The sequence below is a fragment of the Uloborus diversus genome, chromosome 1 (assembly GCF_026930045.1).
Source record: "Uloborus diversus isolate 005 chromosome 1, Udiv.v.3.1, whole genome shotgun sequence".
In the NCBI taxonomy this organism is placed as follows: domain Eukaryota; kingdom Metazoa; phylum Arthropoda; class Arachnida; order Araneae; family Uloboridae; genus Uloborus; species Uloborus diversus.
In genome coordinates this window covers 205,092,403-205,110,006 of record NC_072731.1, presented here as the reverse complement: position 1 = coordinate 205,110,006, position 17,604 = coordinate 205,092,403, and the positions used below count along the sequence as shown (strand labels likewise).

The 17,604-nt window shown below is 29.9% G+C and overlaps 1 protein-coding gene across 1 annotated transcript in view; it reads right to left on the bottom strand.

Moving 5' to 3' along the window:
* LOC129234142 (suppressor of lurcher protein 1-like) overlaps nucleotides 1-14,694 on the bottom strand; it is a 406,504-nt gene extending 391,810 nt beyond the window's left edge. The window contains exon 1 of the mRNA XM_054868036.1: nucleotides 14,559-14,694. Coding sequence (XP_054724011.1) covers nucleotides 14,559-14,685 — 127 coding nt within the window. The 5' untranslated portion in view covers nucleotides 14,686-14,694. The remainder of the gene's footprint in view (nucleotides 1-14,558) is intronic.
* Between the last annotated feature and the right edge of the window lie 2,910 nt (nucleotides 14,695-17,604).

The following is a 17,604-nucleotide window of genomic DNA, read 5'->3' as shown; positions in this document are numbered from 1 at the left end:
ATTTCTTTGATTTTTCATTTTAATTTTATTAAGTGGATAAAACAAGACTTATTGATATTTTTATGTTTAGTTGTAGCATAATTAATGTATCAAGAAATTATTCAATAATTTTTCCATTGCAATTAGTTCATCTTCTCCACTGCACTACCTGAAAAGCCTTACACACTTATTAAGACACCAAAGAATCAGTATAACAGGTGCGAATTGCCTCGTCGTCCGACAAATTTCCCTTCAAACTTAATATATTTAAAATATATACATATACGCGTGTCGGAGAAATGTTCGAAACAAAGGAATAAAGCATATTCTTAATAAGAGGGGATGGGATATATCTATGGTGGTAATTTTGAATTAAAATACAATGACAATAACAAAAAAGAAATTTAAAAAAAAAAACTACGTTTTTTTTAACTGCCAAGAATCTCACAAAAAACGTTCCACCAAAAAATCTATATTTAATTTTCATATTTTGTTTATGTTTCTTTATTACAAACATCATTGTGTATAAGTCAGTTGGTAAAACTCATTGTACACACATAAAATGTTTTTTACCGTCTAACAATTTTAACTTGTTCTTAAGATGCAGTGTGAAATTTTACTTAATGTGCAAAAAAGAGGTGCCCTTATGAGAAGTGAGTTAAAGACAAGTTCATTTTTTTTTTCCTTGAAACTATAATCAAAACAAAGCACTTCTCTGTTTTTCAATGTTGGGAAAAAAATACTAAATATATCGTAAGATTGCAATAAATAATCAGGTGTAATGTAACGGTGAAACTGAATCACGGGTCTATTACTGCAACTTGAACGACAACTTTGTATTAAAAATCAAAAATTCAAATTAGAATTATGATTAGTTCTGTTAAAATATCTCAGGAACTATAAATTACAACGAGAAACAAAAACTTTCACTTTTTGAATGCTGATATTTTCAAACAAAACTGGCATTTCAATTTGAAATCAAGTTGCAGAAATGTAGAAGCTCTCTAGTATTGACATAATGGTCATTAATATGTCGCGGTCTTACCTTTGATTTTCATTCATCAAAGCGTTACTGGATCTGGTCTCGGGAATTTTGTTATAATTTTTTCAAAGAATAGAAGAAACAAAGCGGTTTGCTTTCCTTTAGGGAGAGTCGCACCTTGGAACACTTTTCATATTTTAATTTTTAACGTCAATTACTTAAATCAAATTTAAAAAACTAAAAGTCATATTGAAATATCTCCCAAACATGTTTCTCTACAAGATATTTTTTAACGTTATAACACTGTATTGAACCTGTCATTAAATACGGCAGTGAAATTATGAATACAGTCGCAAAAGTCAAGATTGACTCTTTAGAAATTTCCACATTTTTCATATTTTAATTTTTAACAACAATTATTGAAATCAGATTTAAAATCTAAAAGTCACATTGAAATACCCAAACATATTTCTATACCTTATATTTTTTAACGTTATAACACCTATATTAAACCTGTTATTAAATACGGCAGTGAAATTGTGATTACAGCCGCAAAGGACAAGATCGACTCTTTAGAAATTTCAAAAAACAAGGCACTACGAATGATCTCCGGTGCTGTCAAAACGACACCTATTCGAGCTATGCAAATCTATACCGGTAACGCTCCCATTGCCTCAAAAATAAAGAAACAAGCAATATTTTCAAATATTAAACTAATCTCTTCAAACACAGCTGGACTAACTATACTTTCCCTGTAGCACTAAAATCTCAGGTGCCTTCAATTGATGCCTGCAGCGGGCTTTTGCGAGACATGTATCCTGATTACCTTTTAAGAGCGGTAACTTGGTTAACCCCCTCAACTTCACAAAATCAAGATTCATTTACAGATTAACAATCAAGATAAAATGAACATCCCGGACACCATTCTAAGAGCAAACGCACAGTGTCAGTTCTACGAGCAATACCCTGAAAATGAATGGCTGAGAGTATTCACTGACGGCTCATTTTAGCAGAAAAATAGCTGGCGCTAGTGTATATAGTAATCTTTTCTCCGTCCGAGAACCTGTTGGTTCTCACAAATCAAACTTTTATGCAGAGATCCATTCCATTTTCCTGGCGCTTCATAATCTTCAATCTAGACTAAACGACTTCTCTAGAGCTGTGATCTTGATTGACTTCAGAGCAGCTATTCAGGCAGTTACAAATAACCGAATCACCGAGTCAAATGTCATCTTTAAAATTAAAAAGAACGTGACTCTTCTAAGAGTTGCAAATAAGACCATTATCTTCCAGTGGGATCCCTCACACGTGGGCATCATTGGAAACGAAATGGCTGAATCCCTGGCCAAGCAAGGTTCTTTGCTTCGCCAAGTGAACTGTCCCATTCTCAGTAAGTCACTTACTCGTTTCTGCAAAAACCAAATTCAAGATCAACTTATGGCCATGAACAAAGCCAACTCGAACGACAAACCTTGGGTCAAAATTCAAGAGATGTGGAGGACTTACTGTAAAAAACCTCGAGCGGAAGCTGTGGCCCTTTTTAGACTATCTAACGGCTATGATTGTCTGGCTGTTACCTCCACAAGATATGTATCTTTACATTTAGTACCTGTCTAATTTGCGGTTCTGGCAACATAAATGCTACTCATCTCTCCTGCTCAAAAATTGACCCAACTGATCAAAAAATAAAATTACTCGAAAAGCTTTATTGTTCTGCTCGATCTGTCATGGACTCCTTGAAATGACTTCCTCTTTATTTCTGTTATAATTGTGAAATTCTCTAATTTACAGATTTCTTTTTGTTTTTAAATCGTTACTTTTGTTGTATGTTCAATTGTTTATTGCAATTACTTTTCCTGTTCTTGGCTGCCTTTTACATGGATCCTGATCATGTCTTTTACATCCTCCTAAATAAAGGCATATGTAACAACAACAACATATTTTTTAAAGTTCAAATAGTTTGAAAATAAAATATTACCAATCATTTTTAAAGTAAAAATTCCAAACTCTCCTAAGGGACAACATCCTATTGTACCTTGGGAGAGATCCTGTTGTACCATGGAACAATTTTCATGATACAGGAAACAGTCATATACGTCAACCAATTTTTCACAAAAAAAAAATGTTTATTATGGTAATAAATTGAATTATGAATAATGATTAATAAATCTTAAATAACGAATTAATAAAATTATTATGCAACATTTAATGTGTTTAAAAGACTATATTAGATTAAAACATTTTTTCATGCTCCTAAACATATCTTAATTTTTAAGAACCATGCATATGTTGTACTTTGAGACGTGTCCGAAGGTACAATATGTTTGGCTGTCCCGATGTATAACCACCACGTGGTTTAAGAAATACCAAAATGATGTTAAATCTAGATGAACTTTCATTATTTTCTCTTAAACAAAATATTTAAAGTACTTCTCGTTTATAACAAAATGAAATTCAGTTGGTTAGATTTACAAATACAAAGACAAAAAATTAAATTAAAATGAAGAAAATATTTACTTTGCAGTCATGAAATATTCTTTCTCTCACAAAATAATCAATTTGTCTTTTGATGTTGATTATTACTATGGCAACATTTAGCGGTGAAAGTTACTATTAGAGATTATAAAAAAAAAAAAAAAAAAAAAAAAAACATGGCAAAAACATTGCTGCTAAGAACATAATCTTAGAAACTAACAGTGTCCCAAGGTACAACACTCTCCCCTATCTTTCAAATATCATGCTTATTTTTAAAACACATGTCTGAAAAACTTTCTTTCAGTTGTATTCTCGGTGTATACGAAATAAAATATTTTTTCACTGCACCTAACTAGTAAAAAGGAAACAAAATGAATGTAACCTTTAACCTAGTGATAATGTCACGTGAATAGAGATAAGGAGCACTTACTTTTCTCGTAAAAATCTTCAAATCACAAAATTCTCACGATTCTAACAGTTCATAGCAATTATTTATTTCAAATCGGATAGTATAAATGTTAGAGTATCCGGTGCTAAATTGGTATTTGGATGGTTCGAGTTGGACGACATTATACATGATTCATGCATTTTCTGCTCACATAAATCGAAATTATGAAATCGACACAAATGGGGGAAAATGAGCGGTGGATAGTGATTGCTTAAAATCAATTTTACTCATTAATTTTGGCGCGTTAGGCTATTTTGACATCCGGTAAATAGAAATATCTTTAGAAACTCCAGTATAAACGTAATGGATACAAAGCACATATTTTGCTGCCAATATAGATAATTCCGCTTTTTACCCACCATTAATATTAATATTTTGTTTCTCTTTTTTTAGGCTGAATATTATTGCATTATTTTACTGAGAGAACGTTTTGCTAAAAGTTCTGCCAAACAGTGGGAGTTTGTTAAATATTTATTTCAAATCACAAGTATAGCTCTCAAAACGAGCACGACGTGTGTCTGTGTATTCAAGTCGAAACTTCTACATTCATATAGGCATTAAAAATCTGCGGAAATTATGAGGTTTAATTGAACAAAACGAAGAGCTTTTTTTTTTTTTTTTTTTTTTGAATAAGTGCTTTCAGCGAGTTAATGGTCTGTGCTAAAATTTTATAAATATTGTGTTTCAAAAATAATTTAAATAAAAGGTATTATAAATCAAAATAATAACAGAAAATTATTTCAACTAACGGTAAAATTGAACGGTACATTTGCTACTTTAACTAGCATCACTTGGCTCAGTCTAAATTAGGTATTTATATGGAATCGCAACCGAAAAAAAATAAAGTTAATGTATAATAAAGGATGACCTGAATATATACTGCCAATTTAAGGATAGATTCGAAAACATAATCGTAAAGTCAATGTGTTATTCTAGAGTAATACTCAGTTCGGTTCTCCAATAAATTATGTACACCGATATTTTTGCCTACCTTTTCGAAAATTTCAAAATAGATTAAAAGTAAGTAAAAACGCCAATAATCAAAAACTGTAATAACTCTTTATATATTTATTTTTTGATATAATTTCAAATTTATTATTAAGAAAAATATTTCAATCACAAAGGAAAGAAAAGAAACAGACGGATGAGACGAGATATATACAGATCATTATGCTAGCTGACTCCACTCTGCCTCCAAAAACCTTTGAAGGAATAGTACGAAATAAAAAAGAATATCCATACTGCATGAAATATCTTAAAAGGACACCTCATTCCCATATTTCATTTTTTTGACTTTACAACTTCTCGTTCCTCTCTAAATTCAAAAACTCACCATTAAGCTCAACAGAAAAGGTTATATTCTATATAAATCCTGATTTAGCAGGAGGATTTGCTTCAAAACATTTTATTCGGAAGAAGTTTTTGTCACATAGCAAGTAGCAAAAGAGACTTTGTTGTTGAAATGTATATGATATTTTCTTTTATCAAAATTGAAACTTTAGTTCCTAAGAACTAAGTTTATACATTTTCTATAACACCAATTAAAAAATAGAACTAAATGTTTGAATCAAATAACAATAATTAATAATAATAATAATAACAATAATAATAATAATAATAATAATAATAATAATAATAATAATAATAATAATAATAATAATAATAATAGAAGTAAGATTACTACTACTACTACTACTACTACTATAACCTACTACTGCTGCTAATAATAATAATAATAAAATAATAATGGTTATAATTATTAATTTTATTATTATTATTGTTATTTCTATTATTTTCATTACTATTATTATTGCTATTATTGTTATTATCATTATTATTATTACTATTATTATTGCTATTATTGTTATTATGATTATTATTATTATTATTATTATTATTATTGTATCATATCATTATCACAGTGAAACATCAAGTTTGAACCAATAGATTGATGAAATAGTATTCAACTAAATATTTACGAAATTTATAGCAGTGCATTAAGCACAGCGTGAAAGAAACTGCGAATGACTTTTGAAATGTAATCTTTATTTTGCTTCTTTACTGTTTGTGCAGCAATTTTATTTATTTAGCTACAATTGAAAAACAATGTATAAGTTGTTTTTCACAGAAAAAATAATCGGTGAATTAATATATTGGGTTTTTATTTGTTCAACATATTTTGTTATGGTGTTTGAATTTGTTTAGTTATGTTTTGCTTTTGTAACGGACATTTTACACTAACTTTTACTTGTGCTGTAACACTAAAAAATGTTTATTTTCAAATATTCGTAGTTTTCCATTAGACTCTTCAAAAGTTCAGTAGTAGAAACTAACAAGCACATATCGAATGTTATGTTGACAGAGTAAATTACCATCATTTTTACAATAAGTTATAACTTTTTTTTCGTGAAAACTTTTTATTAGAGTCAATCAAAATTGGATATCATATCTAATTGACCTCTAATATACATAAAAAAAAAGTTTTTCTTTAGACTCCAATATATGAGAAAAATAATTAAAAGAAATAAACAAATAGTTATGTTTCTGATTCGCGTATGACGTTTAATGTTGGGGGGAGGGGGATAAAAAACTAAAAACTTCAAAATTATTTCATTAAAATAGGAATATTTTTAAGAAATGTTGCATTGTCAATCAAACATATTTTTCTAACTTGTAGTTTTGGCAATTGGGGAAGAGGCAAGAGACTGATTTATAAGAATAACTACATACTAAAAACTTCTAAAATTAGAATCGAGGGACAAACCCAAAGAAAACTTGATTTAAATCATTTATTAATTGCAAATGTTTTTTGAACGGCATTAAAATCAATTTTTCAGCCCAACTGCCTTATTCATCGAAAATGATGAATAAAATACTTTATTAACTGAAGTGAAACTTACAGCTTCTTCAAGAACTAGCTTTCCTATAACCTTCGGGACCGTCTGCTTTGACACAATTCCTTTTGCAGCCGAAGATTTTTTTGCCATTTAGTTATTTATTTATTTCTTCCTTCAACTGCAATATTTCAGTGTCACTTGCGAAATTGCTACGTTTTCAATGCTTGTTCCGCATTTAGTTTTCAATCATTTCAGTTCTGACATTATCCTCCTTTGCTGTATCTTTTGGTGTCTCAATCCATTTCATTATGGTTGGTAGATAGCGAGTCAAGTGTTCCATTGCTTCGAATGAAACTTGGGTGATGCGACGTCGTGTTGCTGGTGGTAGAATTATAACTATGCGTAAACTTTTCTGTTTTCTTTTTTTCTTTAATTTTTATTTTCTCTTTTCAATAAATATTTTCACATTTTATTGATTTTTTTTTCGTTTATTCACGTACTTTTTCATGCAAAAATTTGCTTCGAATCGTCTGTTTTTTAAAGTTTCCTAGTCATTTACGTATGCATGTATGCATTTCTTGTAGATCTTACGAACTGGAAAGTACATAAGAAAGAACAATGTATTTTATATTAAAATTTGCTTTGAAACATTACCTTATATTTTTGGCAGTGAATTTGCAACTTCAAATATATATATATATATATATATATATATATATATATATATATATATATATATATATATATATATATATAAACAAGTAAAAAAACATTTTTTTTCCATAGGGATAAGTGAAAAAAAAAATATTTTTTTCAATAAATTATTTTCTATTGGAGCGTTAAAACTACATGTGATTAAAAGAGGAATGAGTAAATAAACGAAATAATGAATAAATGAATGAATAGAAAATGAAACAATAAACGAATAAATAAATTTATTAATTGATTTATATATTATGATACCATCTGTGATATTCGCATCTCAGATCTTCAGTGAAGAACCTTCAACTTACATTCTCAGTCATTATGATTTAAAAAAAACCTTTAAATTGCTTATGAAGTAGCATTGATATTTATGTTTATATTTCTGGGTATGCATTGACTTCATTGTTTATTACTTTTTGATATAGTGAAAAATAATGGGAACAGTGCATCCCCCGAAATATAAATATTTTTTAATGATGATTATAAGCATTCTTATGATTATTTCAATCTTAATTATATTTGGGAATTAATTTGAATTATATAGAAGGTTCTTTGAAAACACGAACTGAAGGTTTGAAGGTCACTCTGACAATGCAAAATATATTGCTTCGAAAATATTTTATTTATTTGTTTATTTATTTTTTGCAACGTGATTTTTTTTTTGGATATATGACTCATAGGAGTGAGTCATTTTTCTGGCTTTAGGTCGAAAAATAAAAGAAAAAAATTGTAAAACAAACTCCTAGAAAAAAGTTCGGTTTTTATAATTTAAAAAAAATTAGGAGAAATGATTTAAATGCTCATGATTTTGAACTTTGCACCTCTTTAGTCCCTCAAAAGAGTGTTAAACGATCCCATCTCTTCTGGTTCTGGTACCCCTTTTTCTTTGCTAGAAAACTGGTGAAAACTGAAAAAATTAAGAGACACCGTTTCAAAATATGAGACGTGACAATGGTCATTTTTGGATTCAGGAGGTTATTTTATATAAGAATTAGCAAGAATTATGTCAGAAGATTTTGTAGGGTTTTTTCTTTTTTTTTTTCCGCACTGTGTAATGAATGAGTGAATACAATAGTTAATGAATAGGAAAATAATTTAATCACTAAATACATAAGTACATTATGAAGTGATTCAATAAGTACGTAAAATGAATTATTTCATTTTACCCCATCTACTTTGTCCCGCATGCACTTGAGTGATTGTATCAGTTGGCACTCAAAATAGAAATAAGATTAGCATCAAATAAATAAAAATACTGCACCGAATATTAGTAGGTCTCAAATAATATTTAAAGTATGATTGACAAAAACTTTATCATTTCATAATAACAAAAATTATTTTTGACTTATAACAAAAAAAAAAGGAATATGAGTAACAATTTTTCAAAATTTCTTGTATTTTCATACGTTTTGATATTTAGAGGCAACTTTTTCATGACTGGAGCAGACTGCATTTGCTTAATACATGATTAAAATATTACCAGATATTACCTATCTCTATCGAAAACTTACATACTTCGGTAATTATTTTTGCTCTTTTTAATATAATCAGCGAATTATTAGCTACAATTTCTTTTTCTGATACCTAAGATTATCAGAAGTTGATAAAAACGTTATATAAATTTCAAAGTAAGCAAAAGTATTCAATTTCATCCTAGAATTATCACATTACAGGAACTTGTTGACTAGCGATATGAGGTTCATATTACTTGCTTATGTTAGCTTATGTACAATGTAAAATGAAACAACCTTATTTTCGTCTTCTTTTCCTCTTTATTAATTATTTGATTTTTAGCTATTTTTAGCGCAAAAATCTTGGTACTGCAGATGATAAAGTTTTTTTTTCATTCATTTTTTTCTTTCTTTGTAATGTGATGTAGAATGAAGACGTATTAAAATTTTTTTTGAGCATGAAATGGGGAAAGTGCTTTGAAAACTCGTGTTTTCATCTTTTCTACTGTAAAGGAATGTTTTCTCCTCCTTTTAGGAAATTTTCATTAAATTGGTATATATTAAACAGTTGATGCAGAAGTAAATTAACAAGTTTCTCCACAATTATAGTGACACCTGAAATTATAACTGTTGCAAGGTTTCGATTTCTTTTCAATGATAATACTTTTTGTAAATTAAAATATTTATATCTTTCATATAGAACAAAACTACAATATATTGCTTTCTATTAACATTGTGAATAGAATATAAGCAAAGCAACGGAAGCATTGGCATTGCTTGAAATATTTTCTTAAAGTTCTTATTAAGTTATTATATTGCACATGACGGTAAAACAGTTTTCAGGAACAATAATTGACATTGTTCCTGCACATTGTCTATTCTAACTTTGCACACGCATATTAGGAGAAACTAAACACTTCTTTGTTAAAATACTTTTTCTCGAGACCACAGTTGCAAAACCACTCAAATATTTCCCCCCACATATAACTTCAAACCCAACTTTCAAAGTTGGGAAGTATTTTAAAAATTATATATTTTCCGCAATCTAAGGTGTAAACCTTTCTCAACAACAAAAAAAAATTTTAAACAAATTTTTATCATGAGAATTTTTATCGTATACTGACTAAGGCATTTCATTCAATCCAACGTCATGATTTTTTTTTTTAATATGGCCAAAGTTAAAGCTAACATTCATTATACTGCATGTTAAAGCTAAAAACAATTTACTTTTTTAAGAAACAAAAATATTTAGCTTTTATATGAAGAAAGTTCTAAAAATTTTGAAAACCTCAACAATTTTGGCGTGACGAATTTTGTTTCAGCGAGCGATAAAAGAAAGATTTTCTTAGTGGCAAAATTGTGAAATTCTATAAAAGTTATAAAGTTACTTTTCAAAACTGACTCTATGACGATGATTTTCGTTTAAAGCAACTGGTTTAGTATATAAAGCATTAAAATGAATTAAAAGAAATTTCACTTTTAACAGTAACCTAGTCAACAGGACCACATTGACTCCAGCATTTCATTAGTACTCTTTTCAAGCGCATAGATTTAAAATATTTATTGTATTTATTTATATACTTGTGACACATCTTTGCCTATACTAATAGCTTTGTGCTGACAGATAACTTAAAAAAAAAAAAAGCTTTTTTATTGGTTAAGTGAAAACAGAAATTCTAGTCAAAAAGAAAACATCCCTTTAAAACATATCAGAAAAGGAAAACTACTCATATAAATGCCCTAAACTTATGATTTGCTAAAAAGAAAATCAAATTCTATGACATTAATTTTTCAAGAAAACGTGTTAAAATAAACGTATCATAAATGTTATTTCAGAAAGAGGACATTTTTGTACTCGGTAATATATCATTAAAAATATATAGTCAATCGCATTTACATTTACTATAATAATCAGCGTTTAAAAGGGGTTTTTAATAAGTTGTATCTTTTGTGGATGGTAAACAATTCTAAAAGATGACTTTAGTAATAGTTATTTTTAAAAATATATTAAGAACCAAGTGTTTTTCTAACACTTATCCTTAAAATTTTGTTGAGGTTCGAATACAAGGCTTTGGGTAATCTTCTAATTGTCTTATAGCATCATCGTTTTATAACAAATGACGACATAACATAAATCCGAGGAAAAAATAAAGTAAATATATTCCAACTACAGATTTTCCTTGTATTTAATGGCTCCCTTACGGGTTATACAGCGCCATTGTTTATTTTGTGATTTGCTAAGTGCAAAGCTTGTTGGGGAGAGAATCTGCCTTCCTGGATGACTCCCAGGGGCAGCTTTCCACATTTGCGTACTAAATAAGACAAAAGCAAGAAAACTCTCCTATCAAGTAACTCGATGAGTGTTAGGCACCGACTCACGACTACCATTTTGTCTCCCTTTTTTTTTTAAATCAAAGCAGTGGCTGTAATGGAGTGATTTGAAGCCGACTGATAAGGAGCAAACTAGATAAAACAAAAAGTATGCGTTAAGCTGTTAAAGTATCAAATCTTGATGATTTTGTTGTGCCGATATGTCACTTGGAAATTGCAGCAAGACAATAAATCGCAAGAACCTTGTTGCTATGGAAACAATTATTGTAATGCATTCAAGACGTGGAATCATAGTGGTTGCAGTACGTTACTGATTGGCAATCGTTTAAAATATGAGAGGAAAGTTGCTTGATGATAACAACAAAGTAGTTATTTGTATTTAATTAATCACAATCTCAATTTTTTTTAATAAGATTTTTTAAGCAATGGTTATTTAGCTGAGATTTGAAAGCTGTTTCAGTTTAAGCATTTATGTAGAAAATTATATATAGGCAATACCTGTCGTCCTACATTCATAAGTACTATCCAAATTGAAATGTTACTAAATTTTGAAAAACACATCACTAATTACAGAAAAAAACATAACTGCGAAAAAAAGTTAAGAAAACTTAGGCAGTTCTGTATTGCTTAGAAATATGGACAAAAGTCACAATTAGTGGTGAATCATTAAAAAAGGTTTGTTTATTCAAAAGAAAAAACACTATAATTTTCACATGTGTAAATTTGAATAATTCTATGCCTATTGTATGTATTTTGCTCTTCTCTTTGATAATAACACAGATTTGACGGTTGTTTATTTATTTTTGTAGTTTATATTTTAAAACTTTTTTTTCAAAGTAAAAACTGGAAGAAATCATCCAACGCCGTAATCTTATTAAGGTTTACATCACACTTATTTTTATTTACTGGATTTTATTTTAAGCTTGCATAATTATACCTTTTGTATTTGTAATAAAATAACAGCCTTTTTTATTCAAAAATCGAATGCTTACTTGACTTTAAATATAACTAACGACAGAAAATTGTAAAACTGCAATTAACAGAGCAAGAATTTTTGATACAGTAGATATTGGTTAATAGGAGCTCATTAGACAGGATCATTTTGTGAGGTCTAATGACCGGCTGGTCAGATTAAGCGAACAAGACCTGCGCAGCTTAACCGCACATGCTATTTACAAAACATTTTAATTCCTTAAATATTATTGTGAGCCCCATATTTATGGTGAGCATACAAAAAATATTTCTGTTTAAGAAATTTTCGATCAAAAAATAAATTTAAATAATGCGAATAACCTTTTTACACTCGTTTAACAACGTGTTCAGACCGATGCGGTTTTAGTTATTCCTTTATGTTAGTAGCGATTCAATTCAACAATAAGAAGTAGCTAAAAGATTGAGAGTGAAAAAATAAGTGCTAAAAAGTACTAATCGTTCAATAAAAATTCCAATCAAATGTAAATTACTTACAAAAGATTTTTAAAAAAATACATAATATTGAACGTGTTTAATGAACTGAAGAAATTTCAAATATCACTGAAATTATGATCTTTGCTGGACGAGTGCCGCCATGCAATGAGAATTTCGTTAACCATTTTTTCCTGCAAATATTGCTGGGTTCATATGAAACTTACAAGGAACCATTGTTAATTTTTATTGCGCACTAACTATTAAGTTGTTGACCCACTTGAAACTTGCTTCAAGCGGACGATTTTTAATTTTTTCCATTTTATTCTCATTCTTTGGTCTGATTAAACGGATTTTTGGTCTCAATAAGTGAACAATGTAATGGGATTTGTTTTGGTTCTTTAAGATTTGGTCTGAATAAGCGCCTGGTCCGATTAACCGGTGTTTCACTTAAGTAGATTTCACTGTATTACCTACTGCTTCGTAGGACAATAATATTTAGCTATAAAAAGTTCTCTACAAATCCGGCGTCATTCGACACTATAAGCTAAATCAGTAAGTTCAGTAAGTTACCGCCCTATAGCCAGAGCTAAGGCAGAAATGTTGTGACTTTAATGATCGAGCATAGAAACAAGCACATAAGCTAATTCTTTTAAATATTAAGAAAATGAACGTGTGAATATTTCAAACTTTACTGAATATTTTATACGATGCATACCGCTTCAATTATTTTAAATTCCTAGCAACATATTCCAACATTTGCATTTTATAGGAAACATTCAAAAATATCTTATGTAGAAGTTAATATTATTTCATCCGAAAGTGCAGAATAATTTTGTTTATTAACGCTTAGGGAACAACTACTCGAATGCATTATTTCAAAATAAATGACTTTTAAGTAGTATAATAATAAAAACTTAACTATCACGAATATCAAAAAGAAAACTAGTTTATAGATACTAAATTAGTCTCACGTTACGAAGCGGTAGTTAACGAAAAAGCTCTTCTTTAATTTCATAGATTCTTCAACTTGAAATGAACTGGGTCAAATTAGGAAGTACATTATAACTATAGTGTGTAGTGATATTTTCAAATGCTGTTAATTTTATGCTCAACCATTGAATATCAGTAAAATTCAGCCACTGAAAACATTCATTCTCAAACTCAGTTTCAAAAGTTCAGTGCTGGTGTCATTTAAATTATTTTGAAACCTCTTCAAGAGAGGTTCTTTTTATATTTTACTTTCCTTTATATGATGAGAAGAACATTTCATATAAATAATAAAAAGATAGACTTTTGCAATACGTCATCATTTTAGTTTTAAATAGGTCATACTATTATTTAAAGCTTATGCTTTTTTTTTTTTTTTTGATTTTATGCCAAATTTTAGTATACAGTAGTTCCCTAATAATATGATACAACCTCAACAGTATGACGATATTAAGAAGTATATGTACTGAAAAAGGACCTTCAAACACACGTATATAGGTTATTGATAATGTGCGCTTCACTTTGATTTATTTAACAAGTAAAAATCTTAGTCGCTCAACATAATACATATTTCAAACAATTTGTTTATCCTTTAAGAACAATTTAAGCATTAATCCATACTTTAAATAACATCCATTTAAAACAATTGATTCATTATGAATACGTGAATGGTATTGCAAAAACTTTTTATTAGAAAGAAAGCTGAAATGTATGAAAAACCAAAACTCTAGTAGCACAAAGTTTGTATTTTTTTTTTCTTATCAGAAGAATTTTTTAGAATTTCATCATTTTCTACATCTTTTCATGTTTAGAAAAAAACGAAAAAAGGTAATTATTTTAATGAAGTTCTTAATCATTTATCGCGAAACTTATTAATTATAAACACGTCCCCTCACTTAAGATTTTAGTATTTTTAAATTTTTTAATAAATATATATTTTTTTAATGTTAACTCACCTTGCGTATCCCTCCTTGAATAAACGACACATAGAGATCCAGCCAAACAGCAGATCCAAACCGCCAGACGAATGGGGCCCCGTCCGGCCGAAGGAAAAAAGTCCAGCATCGGGAAGAAAATCCCCATGACACACACACACGCGTGTACACCCAACGATCCGGTCCGCACACCAACCGGACACTCTCGCGAGCAACTTGGAGAATGCCCCGGACCGGGCTTACTCCTCAGCATCCCAGATGAATGGATGTCCCCGCATCCGCTTCCGATGTCGAATACACTGCCATCTGGCGAGAAGAGCGGAAATGATATGCCAATTGATGGAGTTTTGGGAGGAAATGATAAGTATTCTGCTCTTCGGAGGGTAGATTTGGTTGTTCTCGTGCAAAGGTGCTGAAAGGCGTAGAAGCCGGGGGGTAAGTGTCGCTTTGGGAGTGCATCCTTGAGAAACTTGAGTGGAAGGGATTTTTCATAAATGTATATTTTCTACGAAAAGTGGAAGCAGTTGTTTCTTATTTCTATGAATTTAGGAAAACATGATTTGCATGTTTAGTTAGTTTAGTAACGTTTTGGTAACAATTTTACTTATTGTTATCAGTTGTTATCAGTTAATTACATAGTTTGGAAAATGAATTTGTGACCCAAGGCTGTTAAAAATACAGCGGAAAACTTTTAGTGAAGTTCTCTAAGTGTGGAAGAAGACTTTATCGGTCTTTGCTTTTACTAATTTAGTACCCAGCATCAATAATCATTCACAATGTTTCTTCTTTTTCTTTTAATTCAAGGTTTTTTTGTGTGTGTGTGTGTGACGAGAAAAATGCATTAAAGCAAAATATCTTAACTGACGCTTGTATATCCTAGCGGTTTAGTAACGTAGTATTTGTAACGGGAAGAAATGCAATGAGAGAGGAGACATGCTTAATGAATCCAGTGACAACACTTGCGTTTTTTGGAAGGGTTCAGCTCCATGTTTTTTTTTTTTTTTTTTGTAATTTTGTATAACTTTCTGAACTATATTGGATCGTGTTCTTTGTTTTTTTAAAACGGCCACGCACATTTTTGAACAACACAAAAGTACTATACAACTGAATTATGGAGCACGTTTTCGCCAGTCTGAATAATATACCATCGATTCCACATTTAAAGAAGTGTTTTACAACTGTTTCCTTGATAACAAAATCCTTAAATATACGGAATTTACGTCGAATGTAATCATGCAAAATTCAATTACTAAACATCACCCAAGACAGCATTTTGTTCACCTTTTCCGTAAAATGTTCTACCCTACTTCAGCATTGCTATCAGTCCTCAAGTGGTACAATTACTAGATAAATCAAATTTCTGAATTTCAGAAGCAGCTAGAATTTATTGTTTCGTAGATACAGATGATAACTAGAGTCTTCGCTCAATTAGTCATTGCGCGGTAGTCTATAAAAAAATCTTGAGGTGGACCTTTTCAGAAGTACTTTCTTCGTTGGCCTTTTGTTCGAGAATCAGTAATGGGACAACAGAGACCTAATCAACCTCCTGAATTTTTATGGACTCAACAAGTCAGTATTTGCAGGCAGAGGAAGGAAAAACAAAAAAGAAGGAAAGCATTTAATGAATGATGTAAACATATTTCATTTATCCATTTTTAAGTGTTAAGACATGACTTTCGCTAAGTAGCGTCACTCATTTTTACTTCCTGCTATAGCTGGTATAAAAGAAAGTATTTGATTCGTAAAACTTTTCAAATATCAAGTTTCGGCAGAATTGCACATTTTGAGGTGTGCTAAGTCCATTTTGACCATTTTTGGAAAACGTCTGCCTGTCTGTATGTCTGCATGTGTGACTTTTTTTTTTTTTTTTGTGACCGCTTTTGCTCAAAATGCATTGCGTGTAACGTAACGAAGTTTGACACACGCATGTTTCCCCTCATAAATTGATACCCAATAGTTTTTAGAACGAATCCCTCCTAGGGGAGGTGGAGCAACTGAACGCTTTCTACATTATGTGCGACTGGTATATCTCGAAAAGTAAGGGCAGAAACAAACGAAATTTGGTGCAAACATTTCCTTATGGAGTACACGTTTATATTCAATTTTGGAGCCAATAACTCAAATGGCAGCGGGATTGAGCAATGTATATAATGATACAAAAATTAATCGACAGGTAGACTTTAAAAGATATAAGAGCTGATTCAATTTTGGCACCAATTGCCCAAAATAGAGTGGTGCAATCATCGTTCTCGCTCATCGTGAGTGCCATATCTCAAAAAAGTAGCGTTACGTTTTAAATGAACTTTAGGCAATGAGTTATGGTCACCAATTTCAAAATTATCGAAATATCCCGCTTCCGTAAGTAGCAGAAACTTGTAATAAAAATTACACGAGCAGTTGTACTTTAGATCAAGAATTCATATAACAGAAAAAATTTTCATCATGACCAAACAGTTATTATTTTTAGTCAGCTGTATGAGAATTCATATATAATCAAAATGTTACCAAAATGATAAACTTCAGTTATAAAATAAAAATGTTTAGTTAAACAGGTGGTTGAAAATTAACTATTACAATCTTTGTTGGTAAATAACACCATCGATATGTTAATCATACTTTAATCGGGATAATTTTACTGAGTACATTTGTCTTACTAATTTTTATGACGTAAGGAGAAACGCTTTTTAGCATGTCCTTAGATTTTTAACAATATAGAACATTTAACATTCTACCCTAGCATATGCTATCATAAAGCGCACGTATTGTCACATCGTTTGCAACAATAATACACAAACTCCGAATATCGGAGGATTGATTAAACATTTACTAATAATATAATGTAGTCATTGCAATCCTTAAAACAAAATAAAATAAGCTATCTAAACACAATAAAGTGAAGCTATCTAAACAGAATAAAATGAAGCTATCGAAATAGAATAAAATGAACAGAATAAAATCTCAAACAGAATAAAATGAAGCATAAGTCAGAAAGTACTTGCCTTCATATTAAAATTTTAATGAAGCAGACTGTATTGTTTTTTGTTTGTCAACAGAAGAAAATCAGTTT